At 43.6% G+C, this 27,819-nt stretch overlaps 1 protein-coding gene across 1 annotated transcript; it reads right to left on the reverse strand.

The window, feature by feature from the left end:
- Positions 1–875: 875 nt before the first annotated feature.
- On the reverse strand, positions 876–26,769 carry GTF3C3 (general transcription factor IIIC subunit 3). Its single transcript, XM_006117908.4, has 19 exons — positions 26,358–26,769; positions 25,064–25,166; positions 22,847–23,043; positions 19,351–19,474; positions 18,615–18,806; positions 17,913–18,078; positions 16,982–17,129; positions 15,392–15,464; positions 14,382–14,465; positions 13,579–13,682; positions 12,060–12,231; positions 10,600–10,802; positions 10,126–10,227; positions 8,577–8,712; positions 7,303–7,540; positions 6,615–6,805; positions 4,528–4,652; positions 1,568–1,720; positions 876–1,113 (listed from the first exon to the last, which is right to left on the reverse strand). Exons 1-19 carry the CDS (start codon positions 26,457–26,459, stop codon positions 991–993), a joined length of 2,736 nt encoding a protein of 911 aa, XP_006117970.2. The 5' UTR covers positions 26,460–26,769; the 3' UTR covers positions 876–990.
- Positions 26,770–27,819: the final 1,050 nt, after the last annotated feature.

Genomic DNA, 27,819 nt, shown 5'->3' on the forward strand with positions numbered 1-27,819 from the left:
CGAGAGGCCAATGGCCCTTCCCCGTACCTGGAGGTGATAATGCAGGATTTCAGCAGGTTCCGCTATCCAAACCTACAGTCCCCGCATCTCATAGCGTGGAAGCTCCATGGGTGACAGCTCTGGAGCTGCAGTGCTTGGAACAACTGCAGGAGCTCTTACTAGAGAATAGAAAGCCCTCCACTTACCTAGCCAAAGGGAAGCATTTTTCTATCTAGGCTGCTCAGCAAGGCATGTGTCCCATGGACACTCCAGTCCTATTGGTCCTGGACTACCTCTTTGACCGCAGGATCCAGGGGCTGTCATCCTCTTCCATCAATGTTCACCTAGCTGCTGTCTCCACATTTCACTTGGGCTCCTGGGGTAAGACGCTTTTCACAGACCCCATGGTCCACCATTTCAGAGGGGGCGGGACAGGTTTTACCCACGTTTGGCAACTGTGGTCACACCTACATGGAATGGACAAAAGCAACACATCTCAAATAACAGTCGTAAGCAGTAAGTAACCATTTTCTTTTTTTATACAATACATGGCAAATATAATCTAGCACCAGAATGGAATTGTATCAGAAACCAGTTAAATACTACTTTAAAATTTCAAATGTGTCATTTTTAGTCCTTTATTCAGTTGAAAATTCTGCATACCAGCACCAACCTGAAGCTTCACAAAAATGTATCAATAATGTGCTGAAACAACATCCAAGTATATCTGGAGAATCTGCACACAGAAGCCTTCTTGTTGCATTTTGCTCTTCCAGGAAATAGGGGAGAAAAAAAAAACCCAGCTGAAAAGTTCAGGCAGCAAACTATATACAGTAATTGTTACAACATTGATCCAATCCCATCTGGATCAGCTTAGAAAAATATATGTACATATCTTTAACAGATCTCTCCATTGACGTGTAACGCATGAGAGTCTCAATGTTACAAAGGAAATGACAAATAGAATTTTCCTAGCAGGCTCTTAGTCATAAACAGGTGCCACAAAGTCCATCATACAATTCCATATGTATACAATAGCTTTTGAGCCATTCTTAAATTTCCACTACTCTGATAAATTAGGGACAAATTGAAGGCAACATCTCTTCGCAAGTCTGTCTGGTCAGCTTCTATTCCCTGAAAGAATTTAAAAAACAATCATTTGCTTGCTTGCATAGATGCCATACCATAAATTATCTTAACACATGAAAAAAATCAGTGTAATAATACACATAGGCAAGTCTTTATCTAGCTACTCATTTCATTCCCATGACATAAGATAGTTACACTGGAATTCTGTATATTAAATCTTCACACTCGAAATAGAGAAAATGCCAATTATAGTTAACATTATTCTGACTTAAAATGGTGCTTAGATACACTTCTTTATTCAGGTAGCTAAGTTCTTCATTTTCTTGCAGTTGCTACCACCAGCCAGATAATAAAATAAAATTGACAAATATTATAGTAGGGGTTATTCAATGGAAATATAAACTACAGATGCTAATGTGCACTGATTTTACTTCTGGTTAAAATAGTAATGCTAATCTGATTTTACTTATATAATTCAAATGTTTTAACCATATGATACCTCTAGGATGAGAGGGGGAAGCTCAAGTGCCTTTCGGTAATAATGAATGGCCAAATGCAATAGTCCCAGTTGATGAAGGCCACGACCTAGGTTATAGAAAGATTCTTGGCATGGTCCACGGAGGTCAAGGTACCGGTGAAGGAAAGAGAAACCCTATGCACAAAACACATAGGACTCTTTAGAACACCAATTCTTGTTATTTTTTAAACACTTGCTCACTCATGTTCTTTAGCTACATGTGAATTTGAACCTGCCCCAAATGAATCTGAATTACTCTTTCAGATCTCTTCTTTTCATGGCATTAAAGGAAACATTGTAAAATACAGTCTTTTCTAGTTTCAAGCCTTACTACATCATAGTACTGCTTCTGGAACACAAATGCATTCCCTTCCAAAGCCCAGTGCTACCTATAAAGCTCCTGCAAACAGTGTGGATGGATTAAAATATGCCAACTAGCCAATTACAAAAAAGAAAGGACAGGAACAAACAGCTAAGGCTAAAGTAATGGTCAGTCCTCAATAAAAAGACAAAATCATGCTTCTACAGAGTCAATGAGAGTTTTCCAACAGGAACCCAAGTCTGGCAGAGCTAGAACTTGTAATTCCCCGTCCTGAGGTTTAGCTAATAGATAAGCCTTCTGTTCTAAAAGATTCATTATTCTCTACTTTGTTTTACATTGGTTCTTATGTGCCTGTTTTGTCCTGATTAAAAGACAGGCTTTAAACAGCAGAGTCCTTGGTAATATATAGCCTCAGTCTCTTTTCCAAAATTATTCCAACTACGTACACCTTTACAGAACATTGTAGCTCAAAAATATAAAGCAGTACTAGGAAGAAAAGTCATTTTTAGTTTGACTATTTGCAACAAGTGATTACAAGCATCGAGGTGAAGAGATGTCTAATGAATACTAGCTTCAGGAATGAGGCCAAGTCCTCAAACTAGGAACTACTTTCAGCTCTACCAGGAGAGTAGAACTGGGGGTGGAGGCCCAGGTGCTTAATACTCCTGGACTGTGTCTACACTGGCACCCTTCTCCGGAAAAGGGATGCTAATGAGACACTTCGGAATTGCAAATTCCATGGGGGATTTAAATATCCCCCGCGGCATTTGCATGAACATAGCTGCCGCTTTTTTCCGGCTCGGGGTTTTGCCGGAGAAAAGCGCCAGTCTAGACGGGATCTTGCGGAAAATAAGCCCTACTTGAAAGTAGGAATAAGGGATCTTCCGGAAAAGGGCTTATTTTCCACAAGATCCCGTCTAGATGGGGATGGGGAAGGAGAGGAAGATGATCTTGGTATGAGGCACCAAGAGCAAAGAGAAACTGCTGTAGGAACCTTCCCAGCTGGGAGCTGACTGCCCCCCCCCCTTCTTGCCCATCTTAGTAGCTCCCCTTGCTCTCCCCTCCTCTTCCTCTGGGCCCCCCACTTGCCCAATAAAAAAATATCAAATGTCCCCCCTTCTGCAACTGACTTATGGAGTAGTTTTGGGAAAGTCATTTAACCTATGTGCCTCTGTTTCTCATCTATAAGATGAAAGAGAGTATATCTGCCCGCCTTGCTCATTGCTATGAGCATTTATTAGCTAATGCAGTACTATAATGCTGAATGGTGTTACTAAGACCAGTATCACCTCCCAAGGAAAACTCATTCAATTTCAGATGAAAATTCACCAAACTGTTTCTCTCTCTCTCAACTGAAAGAGTCTCGGGAAAAATCAAACTGGGTTCAGGAAGAGGCAGAAAATGGAACACAAACGACTGTGCTCTAATGACAAGAGTTGTGTCTCATTTTGATGTCAGACACGAACGTGCTCCCTCTGCAGTAATCAGAAGGCTTGATTTCCATAGATGCTATTGATAATAGCGCCTTCCAGGGTAAGGTATTAACACAGACTCTAGCAGCTACTCATGATAATCAGGGTCACCACGATGTCATTGTCTGGGTAAAGTATTGGACAAACAAGCTAAAAATCAAGCAAAAAGATTAAAAACCCTCAACATGAGTGAACACAAAATGAGAAAAGCAGGGACCCAAAAAGAAAGGCATCATCAGAAGGTGACTTTTTCAAGTATATACTTAAAAGAAGACTGAGAGGAACAGAGATAGGAAGCTTAGATCAGGTGTGGCCAACTTGATCAGGTGGGCTATGTCTACACTCGCGGCTTCTTGCGCAAGAACATCTTGCACAAGAAGTCTTGCACAAGAAAACGTCCACACTGCCTGTGCAAACTGTGCTTTTGCGCAAAAGCATCCATGGCAGTGTGGATGCTCTCTTGCGCAAGAAAACTCTGGTGGCCATTTTAGCCATAGGGCTTTCTTGTGCAAGAAATCCCTGCCGAGCGTCCACACTGCCCGCTTGCGCAAGAGCTCCTGCACAAGAGGGCTTACACCTGTTAAAAAAGAGCATAGTTCTTGCGCAAGAAGCCCTCTCGCGCCGTACTGTAAATTTCCTTGCGCAAGAGCGGGCAGGCAGTGTGGACGCTCTGCAGATTATTGCGCAAGAACGGCCATACTTGCGCAAGAAGCCGCAAATGTAGACATAACTGTGGTGTTCCTGCTCCTTGTTTGGGTGAGGGACTCTTGTTTTTAAAAGCAGAGTAGTGAATGCTTCACTTCCAGCACAAAGTTTCAGACGAATAAAAATACCCGTACTAAAGCTAGTAAAGTTGAAATTAATATTTTCACCAACACACGGCAATTGCCTAAATAGATGCAAATATAGCCTTGCCACAGAAACAAAATGAACATAATTGCTTTTATTCACAAAGGGGAGATTTTTCATGAACTGATGTGACTTAAGAGCACAAACTGATTGTCCCTGGGACATGTGCTCCTAATGTACTTGGAGGGTTTTGAAAATCCTACCCTAAATCAATAGAGCGTCAGAGCTGTAATTGTGTGAGCCAAGCCAGAGCTAAATGACATCATATGCTGTGCACAAAGGAGAACAAAACAACTCACCTGTACCAGAAGAGCATGCCTTTTTAACACATACTTCTGAGAGGCCATGTGGATGAAAGTTAAGCCTATACAAAGGCTGTACAGAGGTTCATTTGGGTTAATACGGAAGGCTTGCACGTATTGTCCTAGGAGAAAAAGGAGTAAATGATCTGACACTTGCTCTAAAAATGCATTTCATTTTTTTCAAAAACCCCAACACTCTTTTTTGGAAGCATGAACTGAAAAAAGGAAGGAAACAAGAAAGAGAATCAGATTTCAAAATAACTGCACCAAAGCAGGAAAGGAGTGATTCTTTCTAGCAAGTTAAAAAAAAAAAAAACAGGATTTACAATACAGGTTGAACCTCTCTAGTATTGAACTCTCTGGTCCAGCATGATTTTAGTTAGGCCACTGATCATGGGCGTGGCCTAAGTTCCCATAAAGTTTGTTTAGAGACAGCAGTCCTGGTTCTCGGTGTTCTGTGCTATTATTTAGCTCTAATTTACCCCTAAATGTCTTCTAACAGCCCAGTAAGCAGTGGAAGTGTTGCTAATGCTCCCATGGTTCAGCAAATGTGCTGGTTTGGCACCAGTCAGGTCCCAAGTGTGCTGGACCAGAGGTTCAACCTATAATAAAGATCTGTACTATTTAAGACCAGAAAAGAAGTTAAATGGTATGTCAGAAATGTGTACAATGAACAAAACGGTGAAATTAACTATTTTTATACAGTTCACAGGCCAGTTCCCCAGAGGGTATAAACTGATTTACACCAACAACAACAAAAAAAATCTAGGTCTCTCCTGAATATTTCTTTTAAAGTCTGGTTAATACTCGTTAGATAAGAGAGTAAAGACTACCATACTTCAGAACACTGTCAGTGTTTCTCACTGAGTGCCTTGTCGAGAGAAAAACTTATCTCCCTACTGTCTTTTTATACAGAAAATAGCACTTGAACATAGGTTTTAACTTCAAAAGGTTCAGTCTGCACATTTTTTTTTTTAATATTAGTGCTGAGAACGATATTAGTCAGCCTAGAAGTCTAAGAAGGGTGAAATACTAATTCCACTGAAGTCAATGGCAAAACTCCCATGAACTTCAACAGGACAGGGATCTCACCCAAGACTTTAGAACGAGGTAATTTTGGGTGCCCAACTTTTGATACTTTAAAGACATCTGATTTTCAGAGAGTGGGTGCTTATCACTTTCTGAAAGTCAGGCCTATTTGAAGTCTCAAGTTAGACACCTAAAAATGGAGGCATTTAAAAATCAATAGTTACTTTGAGAATTCTGGATCCCTTATGGTTATTAACAATACAGATAAGACATGGCTAATGGCAATGCAACCCTCTCACTTCACCACCTCCAATGTGCCTCGACATTAACCTGCAGGTACTACTAACCCACTCTGAGGGTGGGAGGGTGGATTCAAGCTCCAGTCCTTGGTCACTCTACTGAAAATTACAAAAATGCCAACAAGGATGTTGAGTTCTCTTACATGCTGAAAACAAACTAGTTTTGCACCTTTGCACTTTGCATGACAGTGATCAGATCCTGAAATTATACTATCCTAATATATGTAAGAAGTCTGGCAAGATGGCAACTTCTTGTTCATTTTAACTGTATTGCTGGTAAATATATTTGCATGGACCGATGACAAATTCTTAAATTAACCTTGCGATATTTCTTTGAACAAACTTAAAAACTTCACAATTGTCATAGACTGCTGATGAAATTGGCCTGTTTTCTTCTTAGTGTAATCATTTTATTTTCATTTTTACTGGTTAGTTAGAAAACTTCTAAATCATGTATATTATATATCTTTTAAACCAAACATTGAAACATTGCCAACCTAGTTTTCATAAACTAGTCCATTCAGTAATACTAAAATATTCTGCTACCAAATGGTTAAATAGTATAAAAATGTCTATGCCACTAAGAACTGTACTTCATTTATTGAAGTAGGAAATAAATATTTTTTCCTATCTAAAGGGACACATTCATTCTACCTTAAAAATATAATCAAAATACGAGATAATTGATGGTAAAAATAAGTACAGGACATTAACATTTCACCCCCCCCCCCCAAATGTCATACTTGTTAATCTCACCAAGAGCATGCTTGAAACTGCCAGATACAAATGCATTGTGCCCATTTAGGACACACAGTGCATGATTATCAGGATTTTTCAGCATTAACCTAAGACAAAAGCGATGATGTCGTACATCCTGAGAATGCATGGTGATTTGATTGAAGATGTTCCAGAGCTGTGGTTTATTAACATTCTCCATTACCATTATCCTAAAATGTGAGCAAAAAGATGTATTGACTATACTGTAAGTAAATATGCAATAAATCAGTGAGTGAATAGGGTGTAGGGGAAGCTATATGAGCTATGATTTGCTTTTAGATTCTTCTTTCACTTTGGACTTCCCAGAAGTGACTGTTAGATCAGTGAAAGACAAACTTGATATAAGAAAGCTCACAGAGTAATTTCATCAAAATGACCAAGTAGTTGCTTAGCACACAGAGCTAGCCTACTGCATTACACGGCTCTGCAGTTAAAGGACACCCAAAAGCCCCAGTTTCAATATATCTGCTTTTAAGGCAACCTGAAAGTAAATAAGTATTCTGTTTCTCTTAGAAACAAAAGGTCAGCCCAAGTGCAATTCAGGAATTCAGTATTTTACATCCACAGCAAATGCTCTCAGCAATGAAACTGCAATCTCAATGGAAATCATTATCCAGACCATTATAAAACACAATGTTGTGATCAGCCACAGCCCACTACTTCTCACCTGATATAGTTGTAAGCTTTTCTGAAGTTCTTGTCCAGAATTGCAGCTGAAAGACCAAAGTATTCCAGCTCTTTGCGCTTTTGCCTGTCATCGTAAAATGAGTAATATTCTAATGAGGAATCCACCAGCAGCTCTGCCTCCTCATAGCGGGAAAGGTCACACAAAGAGTATATAGCTTTCAGAAGGAGGTTCCACCAGTCATCTTTCGTCAGAACACTCGTGAGCACAGCAAATATTGCTACAATATTAATATAAATCAACCAGTCAAAGAAATCAAAGCCTTAAAGGGGCTAAAAATTTACACACTAGTTAAACTTCAACCTAAGCTTTTATTTGTTTTTTAAATTGATAGTCTTTTGCATTAAGGGTGGAATGTTTCAATGGTATTTGAAATCTTTCGTAACATAATTTATTAAATTCAAGGCTTTTAAACTCTAACCCTTAATCATTAAAGTGAGAACTTCAGAATTCCAGGGAATGTAAAACAGCAATTCAAGCTGCTCTAATAATATTACATAAACACACATTACAAACCTCCCCATTCACCTGCTGATCCTAAATGACTACAAAGTCTGAATCAGTCCCATTTCAATCAGGTTGGGAAAAAGTACAGCAAAAGCTTTGTTATCCAGTAGTCAGGGGGAATGGTGGTTGCCAGTTAACTGAATGTGCCGGATAACAAATTAGCCCTTGCCGGTCTCCTCCCCAGGAGCGAAGCCAGCAGCCCATCCAGCACTTTATTAATTTCCAGCTTTGTTATCCAGCTGGGGGCAATGCTGGTTAACAGAGTCTGCTGGTTAAAGTATATTCTGTTTTGTTTTTAAATATTTGTATTCCTAAAGCGAATTATTATTATTCCCTTAGCAACAGTACCGAATACACTGTCTGGTTCTTCCATTAGATTAGCTTACTTGAAAGTGAAGGGAAAACATGATTTTCTTAATCCCATCAATATAGGCTTCTGTAGTCCCAATGCTCACGGCAAAGCTTTGCTCAATAGAAGTAACTTTCATTAACATACTCGCTTTCATATTCATAAAAAGATTTTTCAAGTTTTACTCATTCAAGTGTCCCCTACTTGTGAATGTTATTTGCTTGGCTTCAAGTGTAAAGACTGTAGGAAAAGGGCCTAAATTAGGCAATGCATGAACAAAGCATGAGGGTGAAACAGACATAATAAAATCATGTAATTCTGAAGGAGGATTTGGCATGTAACAATTTCAGGATTCTTTGGGTATGTAGAAAATTTAAATAATATTTTTTAAAGTTTTTACCTTTTGCATCACAGTTTGCTGTCTCTTGGTCATCATTATCGGAGATTTTATCCCTAGACACCTTAATGAGGTAAAGATGTCTCTCCCCAGATTTGGAGCTAGATATCAAACACACCTGAGCTCTGTTCATTGCTACCTGGAAAACATATGAAGAACAAAAATTCTAAGGTTCTGATTATCCGAATACAGGCAGTCCCCAGGTTACGTACAAGATAGGGACTGTAGGTTTGTTCTTAAGTTGAATTTGTATGTAAGTCGGGACTGGTACATATTGTAGGGGAAACTCTAGCCAAACATTTCTCCAGAGCTCAGTTTTATTCTCCCACACCTCACTTCCCTCAGTCCTTTATTCTCAAGCTGAGGTGTCTGCTGAGAAAAGCCGCTCCGCGTCTCCCTGGTCTGCTGGGGGGAAGCAGCTAGTGCGGGGTTTCCTCACCCCGTTTGTAAGTAGGGATCCAATGTAAGTCGGATCCATGTAACCCGGGGACTGCCTGTACATCTTGTTGCCAGTATGTCTTGCTCTAGCTGTATTCAAAAGCAGCTGTCAGATCAGTTATCCCATAACAAGCAGCAGCATACTTGACAACTGTTCACAAACAGTACGTAGGCTCTGTCTACACTGGGCCACTTATTCCGGAAAAGCAGCTGCTTTTCCGGAATAACTTGCCAGCTGTCTACACTGGCTGCTTGCTTTTCCGGAAAAGCACTGACGATCTACTGTAAAATTGTCAGTGTTTTTCCAGAAAAACTATGCTGCTCCTGTTCGGGGAAAAGTCCTTTTCCGGAAAAACTGTTCCAGAAACTGTGCCAGTGTAGACAGCACAGTAGTCTTTTCCGCAAAAAAGCCCCGATCGTGAAAATGACGATCGGGGCTTTTTTCCGGAAAAGCGCATCTACATTGGCCACGGATGCTTTTCTGGAAATATTTATAACAGAAAACTGTTCCGTTTTAAGCATTTCCGGAAAAGGGTGCCAGTGTAGACGTAGGCTACGATATTTAGCATTGTTTTATGCTTCTGTTTAGATTGAGCTATCCAAACGAGAAGGATCATTCACAGGAGCTATACATGAAGCACAATACTGTCTACCACAAAGATTAAAAAATGATTCTATGTTCTAATTGTTCTATGCAGTCAGGAATAATGCAGAACTTGAAACAATATTGAAATCATCCTGTAAAGATCCCAACGAATATTTCATTTAACACACCAGATGAAAATACTTGAGAAAATACCAATAAGAAAGAAGGGGTCATGTACAAATAGGCAGTTCTAAAGAAGACACAGGAGTAGTTTAACACATACAATAGTAAAACAACAATTTTTATTAAAAATTAATGGCCTATTTCTAAAAAGGTACCTAGAGGTTGTGATGGGAACACCTCTGAAAGACTCAGGGGTACCAGCTGATGTTAAAGGCATATTAAACCATGATATTGCATATGTAAGACTTCTCTTACAATCATTTCTACAGATTTGTTATACTTTTGAGTAGGGCTAAACAGGACATGTTTGGTCACATTCAGTAAAGCTTGGCTACAAGAACTTACCTTTAATAGCATTGCTAGCATAGTAAGCAAAGTGTCCACATAGCCATACATTTTGCCTTGAGAATACAACAGCGTTGAACGATGGAGCAGTAACTTTAATTCCTAGACAACATTGAGCAGAGTTAATTAAGTCATAAACTATCACGACCTACACTTAGTGTTTATAAAAACACGACTTTTCAGCTGCTAGTTTTATATTAGTACCAAAAAAGAAAGTAATTTTTAGAAAACTGTAGTAAGAAAGACCACAGTTTCCAATACTGTCAAACTGGCATCACTTACTGGCATTAAAATCTGTGAAGTTCATTTACAGAATATATAAGAATGACTTTAAAGGCCATGGAGAAAATGTACCAAAAAATGCATTTAGCAATAAATTCTTGCCATAACAGAATCATGTACACCAGAACTGCGGACAAGAGAGTCAAGACGCAGAAGAAGGGAAAACCCCACAGTGCACAGCCTTTCACCTACCTGCTGGGCAGCATTAGCATCTTGTGCCAGTGTGTCTGGATCATACATTGGTTCCAAAGCCTCCAGAGCTCTCTCAGGCTGGCCCAGTTGTTGCTGAAGTGTAGAAAGTGAAATTCTTGCATCCAAATGCAGTGGGGCAAGATCAACGACTTTGGCATAACTCTCTGCAGCACGCTCCATGTATCCCAAGGCTTTTAGGCACTCTAGGAATAAAACCAACAAATACAATACATTCTTATGACAGAAGCGAGTGTGACTAGTTTTGTGTCTCACAGGTTTTCATTGTGCTCCACAAATAGAGCTACACTGAGCACATATTACTAAAAATAGGACCTCTCAATGCAGTATCTTCTGCCTGTGGAATAACAGTGTCCTTTAACTTGCAGAATCTTCAAAAGAAAAACCCCACCATGTTTCAGTAATCACCATGAACAGAAATGTGAACAACGCTCTTCATTGTTTCAATCAATCTGAACATTTCTGGACACACTGGAGGGAGCTCTCTTACACAAGGAACAAGGGTCAGATAGACATGTATGACAATTTATCATATGAACTCTCCATCAATGTTCAGACATTCTCAACGAATGGCCTAAGGTCAGGGGGAGAGGATGGTGCTCAGCACTGCAAAGCACCTTTCAGTTTCAGGCTTTTAAGGCACAAACCTCACCCGAATGCAATCACAGGTTGCACCTCCCTTAACTGGGACTCGCTCATTCAGCAACATCCATGGTCCGGCATCACCACGGACATTCCCGAATGAGAGAGCCCCAGAGCCGGCGGGCCAGCAGCTAGGAGCCCCGCGATCTGGTAGTGGCGGGGCCACAGCAGCCAGGGCGGTGATGGAGCATGATTGGGGCTGCCCGCTGCCCAGCAGCAGGGCCGGGACCATGGCAGCACAGAAGGGGAAGGCTGGCCACGGCCATGTCAGCCTGAGCGGCTGCAGGGCAATAATACCCTGTGTAGTGGCAGAGGTCCCGCCGTAGCCTGGGAGGGGAAGCAAAGCCTGGGCTGCAGCAGCCCAGGAGAAACAGCACGGCCAGGGACATGTGCCACCCAGCAGTGGAGCTGGGGCTGCAGCCACAGCTGCCTGGAAGGAAAACCTGGCCATGGCACCAAGAGGGGAAGCCAGGATGGAGGCACGGCAGCCCAGCAGAAGCAGCGCAGCCGGGGTCAAGTGCCACCCAGCAGGCAGCAGAGCTGGGGGTCTGGGGCAGCCCAATTGAGCTGTGTGCCACTCAGCCAGCAGGCAGCCTGGCCAGCCAAAGGAGCTGGCGTCAGGGAGGGGCAGTGGGCTGAAGGGCTGGTGTCAGGGAATCTCCCCTTGTCCAGCAAATTCCCTTATCCGGGACTGGTCAGGTCCCAAGGGTGCCGGACCAGAGAGGTCCAACTGTAGCATCATATGGAAGTGAGTTTCTACCCACAGTCAGAAGTGTTAAGCAGTACTGCACTGTGCTTACCTGCATGCCGGAGCCAAACTACAGCCAAGTTGTATCTTTCAGAACAAACGAGGGCACTCAAGAGTGGTAGTGCTGAATTGTATTCTCCAACATCCAGAAAAGCCTCTGCAACATCCAGGTACAAGTCCCCCATATCCTCTGGATTTTGTTCCACTAGAGTGGTCAAAAGGGACTTTCCAAAAAACACAAAACAAAACACACAAGTAAAAATGAAATAACTAAGACCAGCCACATAAACAATTACTGACCTAGTCCTTTAAAATGAAGAGGGCAACAGACTATTTACATTTTCTATTCGATAGCTGAAACAACATGCATAGTTGGTCCATCCTGACACTTGAACCCTTCCTTTTATGTGATTTCAAAGGGAAAAAAATTAGATTAGACTTTCAGGATAGACCCTAAGTAAGGAATGGAAATGCGGCTCACTGCTTAATTTCATCCAGCCTGAGGCAAATCTCCACTCTGTGGGCCAGAGACTCCAGAATACCCCTAGGTGCAGGAAAGATTAAGAAAGCTTTGCATGCTACCCTCAGCCCTAGTTCCAGAGCTCCCATTGCCAGGCAATCTGGCCAATAAGAACTGTGGAGGCAATGCCTGTGGGTGCAGATAACATGCACCACACAGAGCCAGCCGCCAGGCCCCTCCACTTAGGGCCTGGATATGGTGGCTGCTTCGGGGAGCAGCGTGAGGCCAGGTCAGGCAGGTAGCTGTCTCAGGTAAGCAATGGCAGCCTAGAGCCCTTTCCCCTAATCCACTGCCCCCGACTGGAACCCCCTCTCATACCACAACTTTCTGCAAAGCTCATACCTGCACCCCAGATTGGAACCCCCCTGCACCCTAACTTCCTCCCAGACCTCACACCCGGACCTTAACCCCTTGCCCCAGTCCTAAGCCCCCTCCTGAACTCCAAACCCTTCATCCTCAGACCATTCTCCCAGAGCCTGCACCCCATCCAGAGCCTCCTGCCCCAGCCCAGAACCTCCTCCAGTAGCCTGGGCCCCTCATTTCTGGCCCCACTCTGAGCCTCTATGCCCCCCTGCAGGGCTGGAGCTCTGAGCACCATTTCTGTCCGCTACAGAGGGAAAACCCAAGCTACCATGCCCTGCCCCCGATGGGGCTGTGCATGACCCACAATTGATTTTTTTCCCTGAGAGTCAATGGCTCCTGATTGAAAAAAAAAAAAAAACCAAAACCACGGTTCTCCAACCCTGCCCTAAAAGAACGATGTTATTTTGGCTCTGACAGGGGAAGGCAAACTTCACATACAAATACCTTGTCAAAGGCTCCATTAGGATGGTATGTGAAAGAACTTGAAACTATATTATGATTTTTAAAATCCACCCTATATGCCTTTTGTAGTGCTGTTACGATGACCTTCCTACCTTTGTAGCCATTTTTAGAAAAGGAACAGTAAAAAACATACTATCAAATTGAAATTCTCATTCACAAGAAGGTGAAAACACCTCATTACGTGATTTGCCAAAATTACCACAGATTTATCAAATTTTTTACTTACATTGAGAGGCTCTAGGATGTTCAGGTGAACCAAGCACACCATTAGTTTTACTGTGATGTCTATTGGAACTCCATCAGGTATAGAACAGCTAACTTTCTCCTCAGCTATAAAAAAAAAAAAAAAAAAAGACAACCCTTAGTTCTGAAACTACAGCTTTCAACAGTGACACCACAGCCTCCACACCTTTCTATTATACTCTTTTTGCTCATTACATTTCTCCTACCTTCTCTCTCAGGTCCTGATTTCCACTGACTTCCCTGGAACTCAATCATTCTACTGATTCAATGAGTGTTTGATCAGGCCCTACTTGACTCACTTCTTTCTTGCCCCTGATATTTGAAGACATTTCCTACTCATGACCTAAGCACCTAATCCTGAAAAGTACTAAGTACCATCAATTTTTACTGACTTCAGCAGTAGTTGAAAGTTCTGCAGCATGCAGGGTACAGTAAGCACCAGAGTCCTCAGTGCCCCTTCTCCTCCTCCTTTCATTAAGCCTTCCTAAACTGCCCTACTCGTCACTGCCCCCAGGAGGGATGTTAAATTGCATGTAATCAGTTAATCAAGTATTCGATGTAATTTCCATCAGCTACTTGATAAGGGGGAAACTGCAGAGCCAAAGCAGCGTTAGCTCTTGGGGCTCTTAACCCTGCTCCACCAGGCTCTTAATACATTTAAAAGGGAGAGGCACAGCGGGGGGACCAGCTCCCACCCACTTCCCCTTCCCCCCTGCTGTGCTTCTGATTTTTAAATTTTTTTAAGAGCTGCCACATTTACACTGGATTCAGAATTAAATTGCTTACAAACAGTGCTGGATTCAGCTGGAAAATCTTGGTAGTCAATCACCGCCACTTGACTCTCCTGAATCTCTACAACAGCCACAACATCTGTCACGTGTGAAAGGAAACAAAGAACCAATGAAACTCATTAGCAAGTTTCAGCAAACCCAACTATTTAGTCTGATGTCGACATTTCATTAGTAGTTTTTTGTTAACTACGGAAAAGCAAGCCATCTTTTCCAATGGTAGCACAATGACAAGGGCTTTAACAGGTAGAGAGATGGGAAAAAGGGAAAGCAAGCTCCTAGTGCATTGTACAAGTTTGTCCTAATAACTATATGGCACTGCATAATAAACTGCATTTATTTTATGATCCATAATAATTTGTCTCCTCCTATACGTTTAGTAATGAAAAGATTTTTTTAGGAGTTTTGCCTGAAAAAGGAAGTGCAGGACCAAGGCTTATATTTTACCTGGTTTGGACTTCACTGCCAAACCAATCTCAGCCACAGACAAATACTATTAGCTCAAGCTAAGGTTTGTTTGTTTGTTTAATTTAAAAAATCATTTTTCAGCTTAAACTGCTTAAAAGCATGGCAGACATTTCAGAACCAAACAATTGCTTTCATCTGGAAGCAAATTTTCACAAGTGTGCCAGGATCATGCAAGTACTGAATTTGTAATTGCACAAGTAGGATTTATAAAGAATATCATTATTTTTATCCCATTTAGTATAAAGACAGATATTTTAGTCAAAATGCTATTAAAGTGATTAGTTGTTTTTCAAAACCTATCCAAGGGAAGTAAATCATGTGATCTAAAAATCTCAGTGAGAGTTTTAGCAATTTAACTCACCACATCAAAGTGGCCAAGTGGCTTTCTGGGGAAAAATTAATTATAAAAAGCTTAACAGACCATGTTTCTTTTCAAGAAAAATCTAGAAGTATTGAATAGATCAAAAGACCATGCACCAAGAGGGCAATGGCATATTATACTGACAATGGCTTCCTACTAGTTGCTTGTTTGCCACTTACCTTTTTTCTCCTCAGAAGTGCCTTCTTCAGTCCCTTTTTTTGAAACTACAATTCCTGAAAAATCTGTAATAACCTACAAATGGAAGAGCAAGTCATGTCCTGTTAGAAACAATAAAGTCAGCCCCCATAAAATAACTATTTTAGGTGAACAACTTCAAAACATGGTCACTGACAGAGTAACTTATGTGAAAAATAGTTAATACAGGTTGAACCTTTGTGGTCTGGGAGTCTCGGGTCTAGCAACATGGCAGGACCACAGATGCTGCAAGACCAAAGAGCCACAGGGGAGAGAAGCGGTGAGCCTGGCCAGGGCTGGCAGCGGAGCCAACAATGCAGAGCCCAGTGGCTGGGGCCAGACCCGGTAGCATAGCCCAGTCGGGGAAGCAGAAGCCCCGCTGCCCCGGGGGCAGGGAACCCAGCTGCCAGAGCTAGGAGCCAGATGGGGACATGGAGCCCAAAAGGGGCATCTAGCCAGGTGTGCTAATGAACCCCAGGAGAGCCCGAAATCCATCAGCAGACGGGCTGGAATTGAGCTCCCTTGGTCAGGCAAAATTCCTCATTTGGGACTGTTCAGGCCCTGAGGATGTTGGATCTGGGAAGTCCAACCTGTACAAAGTTCTTCCATTTTTTTCCAGAGTCTGAACATCTAAAGTACAGAAATTGTTTTGATGTAAAATATTTAGACTTTTATAGAGTAGCAGCGAGTAGGAGCAGGCTGGTGATTTTACCTCTGCCAATGGCAGAGATCAGACTGAAACTGCTATAAATTTCTACAATTCTTGTTTCCACATTGTAAAAAGAATGTTGAAAACTGGAGAAGGTAAAGAAAAGAGCAATAAAAAGAGTGGGAGAAAATGTCTTGCATAAGAGACATGAAGGCTCAATCTGTTTAGCTTACCAAAAAGAAAAGGTGCCTTGATTACCGTGTTTAAATATCTTCATGGTGAAAAAATAGGTACTAACGGGCTCTTTCAGCTAGGGAGAAAAAGGTATAACAAGAACCAATGGCTTGAAGCTGAAGCCAAACAAATCCAAATTAGAAATAGGACAAATTGTTAAGAGGGAGTGATTAATCAGTGCAACAAACTATCACAAGGATTTGCGTATTCTTCATCTTTTGAGGTCTTCCAATTGAATTGGGTGTCTTTCTGAGAGATATTCTTTAGCCAAACTCTGCTAGTGTTTGACTAAAGCATAATTTATTAGTCTCAACACAAGAGTATAAGGACCTGTAATGTACTATAGGCCAGAAAGAGGACCTAATGGACCCTTCTTGCCCTAAACTATGAATGATCATTGGCATCATCAGACTACTGAGATCAATACAACCTCAGGAGAAGAAAAATCACATTTTTAAAACCTTCTCCAAGAAACAACATCCAACTTCTATTGCCTCTTACTGAATAAACTCGATTTGAATTCAGTGCTAATTCACTGACAGACTGGAGTAATGAATATTAACTTATATGATTTGCTGAACTATCACAAAACTAGAAAATTATATTGTTTAAAAACTTCAAGACAAAAAGTCTGTCCATCCAAAGAATACAGAATGGTTAAACCTGACATAAAAACATTTCATTCTCATACCGCCATAGCTTTGTCATACTGTTTGTTGGAGATATACAATTCAGCTGCTATATTAATATCTTCCATGGTAATGAGGCTCTGATGTTTAGTAAAGGCTTCTTCCATTATTTCAATTGCAGATGTGACATCATTGGCTTCATAGTAACTCCTATAAAAATATAGGTATAAGGTATTAGGGACCATTTTCAATGCTACACATATTATGAAAGCTACTGAACTAAAAGGCTCAGCAAACCCTACGGATTTTGAACACTTTTTCCCTTGTCCCTTTCATTTGTGTTCTCCTCCTTATGAGCATTTTTATTAGAGCTGGTCAATTTTTTTTTAATTTAAGTGAAAAGGAACAGATTTTTTCAATCTCGTGGCAATTTTTTACCATTTTGGTGAACTGGTTTTATCATTAAATTTTCTCTTACATGTTTGGCTTTTTATTGGGTTTTTAAAGAAGTTTTCTCCTGCTTTTGGTTTTCAATAACCAAGTTTGCAGGCTTTATTATATTAAGGTACTCTCTGCTCAAACTCTAAACATATTACAACACTATGTGCATATATACACCACCGCTTTTCCATGGATCTCAAAGGGCTTTACGTTATAACAGAATTAGCCTGGCTGAGGCCTTTGTGTGATGGAGTAAGGAATTCTTAGCCTGTTTTGCAGATGAAAAAACTGAGGCACAGAATAAATCAAACAGCTGATTTTAGTGCAAGTTATTGGCTAGGTAATACTGCCCAGGAAAGGCTTCAGGCCAATTTCAGGTATGGTTCTGGAACAAACTAGGTTCTGCAGAAACAGCATTGTATTTTAAAAGCCAAAAGTCACAGGGAGAAATTTCCAATTATTTTTCTAACAGGCAAAGGAAATAAGCTTAAATTAATGAGTTGTTTTTCAATCTTGGAAAATCAAGTTATACCATTGGCAAAGCTAACTTACTTCGCCATGTCCCTGGCCAACTGCATAAAGCGTTCTCCATCAAAAGGGGACAGAAGATTTAAGATACGTCTATAGCCATCCATTGCCATTTTATGGTCCCCCATCTGCTCATACAAGCTTGATCTCTCCCACAGATAACGCACATTAGTAGGGTCATACTTCAAAGCTACAACAATAACAAAAAGTAATCAGTACTGTACATGTCCTTAGACAAACTCAAGTATGGGTTCACTATACTTGCTTGACTATCCACCTGAATGATGCATGATAAAGCACTTGGCACGTGTCAGTATCATCTTAGAAGATAAAAAAAATACAGAAAACTATATCTGACACCTGAGGAAAGGTCTCCTATAACACTCAAAAATCCAATAGACTTATCTAGTATGTGCATTATCTACTAATGTACCAATATGTATACAAGACATAGCTAATGTACATACTATATATGTATAAGTTTATTGCTTATCTTCTCCCAAAACACAGCAAAAGGGATTGCTCAATCATCCATCGATTTTTAATACACCCATACATTTTAAGTAAGAAGGAGAAACCCTCAGATCTTGTAGAATGAGATATACCTATACACAAAGATCAAATCCATTTCAACAAGGTTATCACAAAATCAGTGAACAGAAAACTGAACTGGAAAGCTAGATAAAATTAACCACTAAAACAAAAGCATAGTAAAATAGTCATTACCTTTTGAATAGCAAAATATGGCCTGTTTAATATTGTCCTGTTCTAGAGACATTTCTGCCAGTCTAACCCACTCCTCAGTGTCACTAGGGTTTAAATGGGCTGCAATCAACTCAAATTGCAATGACTTTTCCATATCACCTTGGTCTTCATAGATCATGGCAAGAGTAGAAAATGGCTCATAAGCAAGAGGAGCTATTAAAGACAAAAACATTCATTAGCTTTTAAACTTTTAACAAACCTGACAACAAATAATGAATATAAGAAGTATACGAAATATTCAATTAATTTGTTAAAACAAAGAAACCTTCTGACAATCTCCCAATTCATCTTATGTGTAATGAAACAAACTAACTTACAACCTTATATAGTATTTTATCCACTAAGCAAATCATTTCTGCAAGCCATTTAGACACTAGTTCTGCAGTTGATGAAACGTAAGTACTTACAGCTAAGCAAGGGTATAAGATTTTGCAGGATCAGGGTCTTAATTTTTTTTTAAACAAACAATAACTGAAAGAGCTTAGAGATGAACGAGTAGTATTTCGAATACCAAATTAATGATATGGCCATTTACAAATAGATGAGCTCCTGATGCTGCAATACTTTATACTAAATGAAGCAATACAGTTAATGTTTACAGTTCCCTTGATGGATACTATCAATTCCATATAAACCTTACTCCTTTAGATCGCTGGTATATTAAAGTCTCACACACTCCCACAACATACTGAAGTACCTTGTCTTATGATTTCCATGCACATAAGTATAGCTTCTTCATGTTCCCCTCGGGCAAACCTAATGTTAGCTTCTCCCATGAGGCCTCTCAGGGCTCGAGGAAGTTTACTGCGAGGCCTCTTCTCCTAAATTGAAAGATGGTATTAGAAACATATTGAAAGATCCCATAATAGGCTTGGCAAGCTGATCAACTGACCAGTCAAGCAATGTCAGTTTGAACACCTATCTGACCATGGTCAAACATTGTCAAATATTCTAGTAAAACTGCCTTGATGCAGGTGGTAGCCTCTACCTTTTAGATTACATCTGGGAGCCATGCTTTCCTTTTTATTCATTTAATTGTGTTTTGCATTTTTCAAGAGTTAAAATACAGTTAAGTAATTAATTGTGTTTTGTAATTAGGCATAAGCATCTAAGACTAAGCCTACTGAAGATCATAAACCTTCACTTTTTTTATATTGTTTTATAAATTAGTGCTCAAAAATATTTAACAATGTTTTGCTATTACAATATTTGACCAATCGTCCAATTATTTTTAAACTGGTCAAATGTTAAGCCCGATTCTATTATGTTCAAATTCAAAAGTAATCAATTACATCTCTAATTATTTGTTGTTAAATATGAAATATTTTACATTTATTTCAGCACAAGTGACACACGTGTCTGACCTAATTTTGGTAGCTCACTGCATAATCCCAATATTCATTTATAAAGTTTAAAATCCAATTTGAGTTACTCGCCTACTCTTTAACCAGTGTCTGTGCACTTATTTTGAGCAGTTTTAAGATAAAAGAAGAGGGCTCTGACTGCATTTGGGATGTAGTTGGATGACATCTTACTGCAACAAAACTTGATGACAGTAGGTGCACTTGGAGCTCAAAACCCAAGAATGACAACCTTAATGACAGCCAAAGAAAGCTAACATCTCAAGACTACAACTCTGACAAAATGCACAAAAATAGACACATGGAACACACTTATCACAACAGGCAACAGTGAAATGGAGAACTGATGAACTAGTTTTGGAAGATGTGCCTAACCATGACATCACATTGATGACAGGTAACTTCAATGCACAAATCAGCAACAGCTTTACTGTCTGGGAAGGAGTGATGGGCACAGAAGTGCCATGCATCCAAACTGATAATGAGGAATGGCTCTTGGATCTCTGTCACAAGCTTCCTAAAAATGGAAGACAGGCATTTCCTGAGAAGAGTCACATGGAAATCACCAGATACATGGGACTATCAAAGATGTTTATGTGTCTATTCATAATAGATGGGCATCATCTTTTAGGGAGTCAGATCATTATTTTTAGTAGCTACATTATAGCATAACTGCAAAAAGATCATGAAGACAGGATAACAGAATAGCAGTGATAAAAATTCCTGGACTCAGAAGGCTACAGAGGCAGAAGCATCAGAATAGAAGGGAAACTTCAGACACCTCTATGAAAGAGTGAAAGACAACACCAGGGACTCTTAGGGAAAAAATGTTGAAAATGAATGAATCCAAACAAACAATGGAAAAAACGTTTCCATTACGTATTAAACTGTCCAGAGCTGACAATCATGCACAGGTTTGAAAGAAATGCCAATGCTAATATGGGCATTATAGAAATAGAACAAATAACTCTCAATGAAATCAAAACAGCCAGCACACACCTTAAACAAAGGAAAACTCCTGGGGTTGACAGTCTTCAAGCAGAGGTACTAAGGGGGAGGGGGGAGAGTGCTGACTGAGCAGCCTATAAAACTCTATACTGAAATACAAGCAAAAGAACAAGTTTCACAAGCTTGCAAAGATGGTATAAATGAGGCATTCCATCCGAAAAAGAATGCTCTTATTCAGTGAGCACTGGAGAGGCATTAAACTGCTATTAATCCTAGGCAAAGTATTGGCTACTATGATGCTGAATACAATGAGAAAGGTAGCAGACAAAATATTATGAGAAGAGACGGAGTTCTGACAAAATAAATGATGTTGTGAACTGATAATTTTTAAAAAGCTACTGCTTGGCAAAAACCTAGCTATCTTAATTAACTTTACTGATACCATTGGATGATGTCCATGGAGAGGTACTGTGGATTACTGTAAGAAGCTAGTGATTACTAGACAAGTTGATCAACATAATAAGGAGTCTGTGTGATTAAAGTAGCTGTACAATAAGGCTGTGTCTGGGCATGTAGTTTAGACACATAGGCAAAGGCAAATGAAGCCGCGATTTAAATGATCGCGGCTTCATTTAAATTTACATGGCTGCCGCGCTGAGCCGACAAACAGCTGATTAGCTGTTTGTCCGCTCAGCGCGCTAGTCTGGACGCTCCCCTGCCGACATCAAAGCCCTTTGTCGGCAGCCCCATTATTCCTCGTGGGATGAGGTTTACCGGGGCTGCCGACAAAGGGCTTTGATGTCGGCAGGGGAGCGTCCAGACTAGCACGCTGAGCGGACAAACAGCTGATCAGCTGTTTGTCGGCTCAGCGCGGCAGCCATGTAAATTTAAATGAAGCCGCGATCATTTAAATCGCGGCTTCATTTGCCTTTGCCAAAACAACAAATCTACATGGCTCCGTCGACGGAAATTTTGCTGAGGCCACGGACAGTATGTGACTTATTCTCGCCCCCCCTTATGCCCACATGGAGCGCCCAGCTGACAGACTTCAGCAGTCAGCCTCAGGTTCCAGCAGGGCTGCTGGCTGGGAACCTGCCTCTGGCACCCCACACCTTTCCCCCTCCCACCGACTGCCTGCCCCAGGCCTCCACCCAAATCCTCTGTTCCCCTTTCCCCCCTTCTCCCAGGTCACAACTCCCTTCCAGAGCCTGCACACCCTCCTGCACCCAGCCCCCAGGCCAGAATCCTCTCCTGCACCCATACTCCCTCCCTGACCCTGTACCCAATTCACCTGCCCAACATCACCACCCAAACTCTCTGCACCCCCTTCACCCAGGTCACAACTCCGTCCCAGACCCTGCACCCCCTGCTAGAGAACCTCCCCCAGGCTAGAATCCTCTCCTGCACCCTTAACCCGTCTTGGACCCTGCACCCCAAACCTCTGCCCCAGATCACAACCCCCTCCTTCACCCAAACTCCCTCTCAGACCCCATGCCCCACCCTGCACTCCAGTCCCCTACCCCAAGCTCCCTTCTGCACCCAATCTCTGTCCCAAACCCTCCACCCCCCTCCACAGAAGTGTGGCCCTTGACCACTTGCCAAAATCTTGGAGTGGTCCCCCATTAAAAATTTAGACCTGAATTAATGTCTAATACAAGGAATTATATAAAGTGTACTCAACAAACCGTCCTAGAGACCAGCCAGAATCTTTTCAAATATACAGACATGAAAACAAATCGAACTGTTAAAATGGTTCAAGAGACATCATGTATAACATTTTCAGTCATGTTTTAAAATATTACCATTATGTTTCTAAAATGATGTTAGTGAAAACATTTATTCACTGTGCATACTACATGAAGATTTTTAAATGTAAATACTTGCTTTCATCATTTTCTTGTTTTCTCGATTAAGCACCATCTCCAATACAAAAACATCTCCCGCGGTCGGTTGCTCAGAGGTTTCTTCATCTTCCTCTTCATCTTCCTCCTCCTCTTCTTCCTCCTCCTCATCTTCATTTTCCCCAAGCATGGAAGCAAAGACCCGGTGGACAGATTTACTGACCCCATCTGTTGTTTCTCCTTGAAGAGAATCAGAACCAATTTACAACATTCTGATAAACGTGTGCGTTGATGTTTAAGTCAGGTCTCAATACTGTCAGTAGAATGGATGGAACTGCAGTTATTGTTGCTGAGCATAATTCCTGCTAAGGTGCGCACCTGCGTGGCTGCACACAAAAAATTCTCCACCCGCCCACCTACTTAGCAAAGCCACGCAGCAGGCTTCACCTTCCTGCTGGAAGGTGAGTAGCATAGCAGGCAGCTGCTCCAGGCTAGGGCCGGGAGAGGCGGGGTGGTAGGGAGGCTGCTGTGGAGGGGAGCGGCTGAGGCAACGTGGTAGTGGGGGCCACTGGTGAGGCAGTTGAGGTCACATGGTGGTGAGGCCAGGGCCTGCTCCAGCAGTTGGAGCCAGGACCTTCTGCATGGCGGGGGGAGAGAGGGCCCGCTCTGGCGGCCGGATTGGGACCAGCTCAGGGGACCTACTTGGAGGGCCAGGACCAGCTCGGAGCACCTGCTTGGGCACCAGGGCTGGCTCAGGGGGCTGGGGTCAGGGCCAATCAGGGACCTGCTCAGGGGGGCCACATGGTGGGAACCAGGGCCATGTGGTGAGGAGGCTGCTCCAATGGCTGGAGCCAGCTCCATTCCTTCCCCAGGGTTGGAGCTGTGTTCAAGGCCCCAAATTGAGTTCCCAACTGCTCCTTGGGAAGGCTGCATGGCAGCCGCCCAAAGCTGAAGCCGGGCTGTGGTGCAGCTGCACCTAGTGCTGAGGCCCCCTGCATCTCTTTGCACTAGGGATGTGAAGGACTAGTCATCTAGTCGACTATCCGATAAGCAAATGCTTATTAGATAGCCGACAGGATAGTTGACTAGTCGCTTCCCCCACCCTTTTGCTGCCTGTGTCAGATAGAGACCGCAAGGCAAGGAGAGAAAAGAGGGGATACTTCAAAGCGTCAGAGTTGCATGGAGCTTTGGGCCAGACCCTGGCCTCCACACAGTGCTGCCGCTTTGAAAAGCCGCATTGCAGCCTGGGGCTAGCTGGGGTGACCCAGGCTGCACACAGTGTTTCAAAGCAGCAGCACTGCGTGGAGCCTGCAATCAGATGGGGACTCCTCAGCTGACCCCAGGCTCCATGAGGAGCTGCCGCTTTGAAACACCATGGGGAGCTGCACATCAGGATCCTCACAGCATTCAAAGGCAAAAGTGCCGTGTGGAGCCCAGGATCAGTTGGGGACTCCTCAGCTTGCCCTGGGCTCCATGTGGTGCTGCTGCTTTGAAATGCTACCGCAGCGTTTCAAAGCAGCAGTGCCGCACAGATCCCAGAGTTAGCGGGAGAGTCCCCAGCTGACCCCAGGCTCCACATGGCGCTTTTGCCTTTGAATGCTGTGAGGAGTGTGACGCCAGGTGGAGGCACCCTATCGACTAATTGAACAGTCAATGCAAAATGCATCAACTATTCGATTAGTCAATTATCTGATACTTAACATCCTTATCCCACACCTCTCTTTTACCCCTAAGAGCCCCCAACCATCTGCCCCACCCCCAGCATCTCACTCCCTATACACCCTGGGCACTGGAAGCAGCTTCCCTCTGCATGGAGACATGTCTCACCTTCTCCCCAAGAGGTAGGGGAGAGTCTCCTGGGGAGCAATGCTACTGGTGGGTAGCACACATCAAAACAAGTGCACGTGATCTCATTGCTAGTGCACAAGGCAAAACCTCACTCTGGTCACTGATGGAAAATTTTACAGGGAACGCTGTTGCTGAGCATTCCCTATTTCAGCCCTGTGTTTGATTGAGCCTACCTCTTGAGATACAGGGCACCCCCCGGTTCAGTTTCAAGCCTGGATATGTAGGAGATAAAACATTTCATACATACTGTATGCCAACTGTAAACTGTTTTTAAAAGTCACCTATCAAAGAATCCATGCTTTCAATAACAAAATAATGAGCAGGAGGCAGGACTTGATGACCTTCTGAGGTCTCTTCCAGCTCTATGGTTCTATGACTCTAATGTGATTTTCACATGTTTTCACTTAATTACCTTCTGTTTCACTGTGGGCCCTGGATTTACCAGATCCTTTTCCAGATGTAGATGGAGCATCTGGGTCATCTGTATTGTCCTCAGTAGGTACACTTTCTCCATCCTACCGATATCAACACAATTAATCACAAGGCCTGTAATACAACTGCTGACTTAATTCTACTGTTCCACCACTGCTTCTAATTACTGGCCTTTAGAATATTGGTTTCCGGCTTTTTGCATTATTGATGGAACAGATTGACGTTTATTAGAGAATTTTTAGAGACAAACAATACATAAATTATGATAGACAATTTTGTGTAACAAGTAGGACTGAGAGAATGGGTACATCCGGTAGCTGGTTTGAGGTATGCTGGTAGGAGGGATCTATGCCCTGGGGGCCTGGGTTTATGGCCCATGGTGGGGCGTTTGGGCCCCCCGGGGGGGCCCACTAGTGGGGTGCCTTCCTCCTTTGGAGTGATGACCTAGGCCTTTCGTTGAGGAGTGCGAAGAATAGATAGTTCCTGAGGGAGGGGGAGGCGTGTGGCGGGGGGGTTTGGAGTGTGGCTAGTTAGAAGCCCAAAGTGAATGGAAAAAGGGGGGGGGGGGGGTGGATGTAGACGGTCAATGGGGTGGTTATCTGGTTAGCGGATGGGGGGTTTGGTGGCGGCGCTCATTCTGTGGTTGGACATTACATTAAGGCAGGCTCCAGTATTAATTTTTTTTAAAAAAACTTCTATGCTTGCCTGTGTAAAGAGCGTTTGAATTGTGACTATTCTCTGTCGTCCTACGTTAGTGTCGACAGACGTATCCTGAGGTACATCGTTTGCTTTGAAGTCCACCGGAATGTACGTCACGGCTCCCACATCCTCACGCTAAAATGAGGCCCAACCAGCCAAGCGAACAAAAGTGTCCCCCCGTGGACATCTCCCATTGGAACACCCCCCATGCTGCAGCACCCCTGCCGGGGACGCCTATGTCCTTTCAGAGCTAGACACCTGCTCGGGCTCCCCGCGCCGAATAGCGGCCCTGGCTTGGCGGCAACGTGGCGACGTCCACGAGTCCCCAACCGTTCCTGGCGGGCCTCGCTAGCGTCAGTTACGTTCCGAATAGCCCCTGTGGCGATGCCCATACGCATGGGGGGGGGGGGGGGGCACGGGCCCTGCTTGTGGAGTCACCGCAGCGACGCCCGGGAGGCAGCGGGAAGGGCTGGAGGAGGGAAGGGGGGGGGGGGCGATGCGCGCGCCACACACACACACACACCCCCCCGGAGCCCCCCCTAGGCGCCGGGCTCCTCACTCCCCCGCCCCCCTACCTTCCTCTCGCGGCTCTTGCGCTCCTCGCGGCGCCTCTCGAACTCCTCGAAGGAGATTTTCCCCTCCAGGTAATCGATCAGCTCGGGGCTGAAGCCCGACATCGCGCGCCCTGCGCTGCGCCGCCGTTGGGTACCGCGGCCTGGAAGGGGGGGGCGTTTCGCCGACGGACTCGGCGTCCCGTGTTAATCGGCTCCGGCCGCAGCTCGCAGCCTTCCGCACAACCGTTCCGGGGCCGCCCCAGAGCACGGAGCATGCGCAGTACGCATGTCACGCGGCTGGCTGGGGCTGTTCTCGGGGCTGAGACTAGAGGCAGCGGGTGACCACGGGGGGGCCTGGCAGCCTCTCCTGGCTCCGCCCACCCCAGCGCCTGCCGCTGCCGGCCCGACGGACAGCGCCGTCTGCCTCAGTGGCCACGCCTCCCCTAGCCCCGCCCCTCCTGTGGTGCGTGCCCCTGGAAAGCCCTTCGTGAGATGCAGCCCGTCTGCGGCGCTACTTGTAGTACCATGGGCCCGGCCCCAGCTGGCTCCGGGCAGGACCATATGCTGGGAGTGGAGCAGAGGCCCCCTGCAGGGCTATTTTTAGTACTGCAGTCCAGGTCCCCGCAGGCAGCCCCAGCTCCAGCTGGAGTCAAGCAGCAGCTGCACGAGGCCCATTCCGGGGAGGTTGCCCCGGCTAGAATGCGTCTCGTGGGGCTGCCACTTGACTCCAACTGGACCCAGGACCGCCCGCGGGGACCCAGACCATGGTACTAAAAATAGCACCGCGGATAGCCTCTGCTCCAGTCCCAACACCTGCTGAGCCCAAGTGCTGCCCACCCTGCAGTGTCCCAGCCAGGCTCCACCCAGCTCCTGACAGGGCTCCAAAGCAGTCTGGAGGAGGAGGAGGTGGTGCTGCCAGCCCAGGACCCTGCGGTCCTGCAGGAGAAGGAAGGGACCACACGCCACTGGAAGCTGGCTTGGCTACCCTATGTGCCCTGCTGGGGGGGAGAGGGAGGCTGCTGCGGTGTGTGAGGAGCAATGGCACGTTGTGGTGTGTCTTCCTGCAAGCCAATGTATCCATCAAGTAATGAAATGTGCAGCGGGGCTTTCCAGGACAGAGTATTTAAATTTGGGACAGTCCTGGAAAAATCTGGACATATGGTCAGTGTTACTATCTCCCACATGATCTAAAATGATGTACTTCCTAAGCTTAGTTTACCCAACATCTTTCCAAAATGTCAAAACTACCCGTTTTTTAATAGTTTCAGCCCAGTGTATAGGCTGATCCACTATATATTGAAATCTGTGAAGTAGTGCATCTAGCACAGTGGTTCCAAACCTTTTTGAGTATTCAGACCCCTTTTCAATCTATTAAAATTTCACAGACCCCCTCCTCCCTGGGGGAGAAAAAGAAATTAAAAGGAAAAGTAAGGAAAGAAAAAGGAAAACAAAGGATCAATCCTTATTTTTAGACACTGCACGG

Source organism: Pelodiscus sinensis, chromosome 7 (genome assembly GCF_049634645.1).
Source record: "Pelodiscus sinensis isolate JC-2024 chromosome 7, ASM4963464v1, whole genome shotgun sequence".
NCBI lineage: Eukaryota > Metazoa > Chordata > Testudines > Trionychidae > Pelodiscus > Pelodiscus sinensis.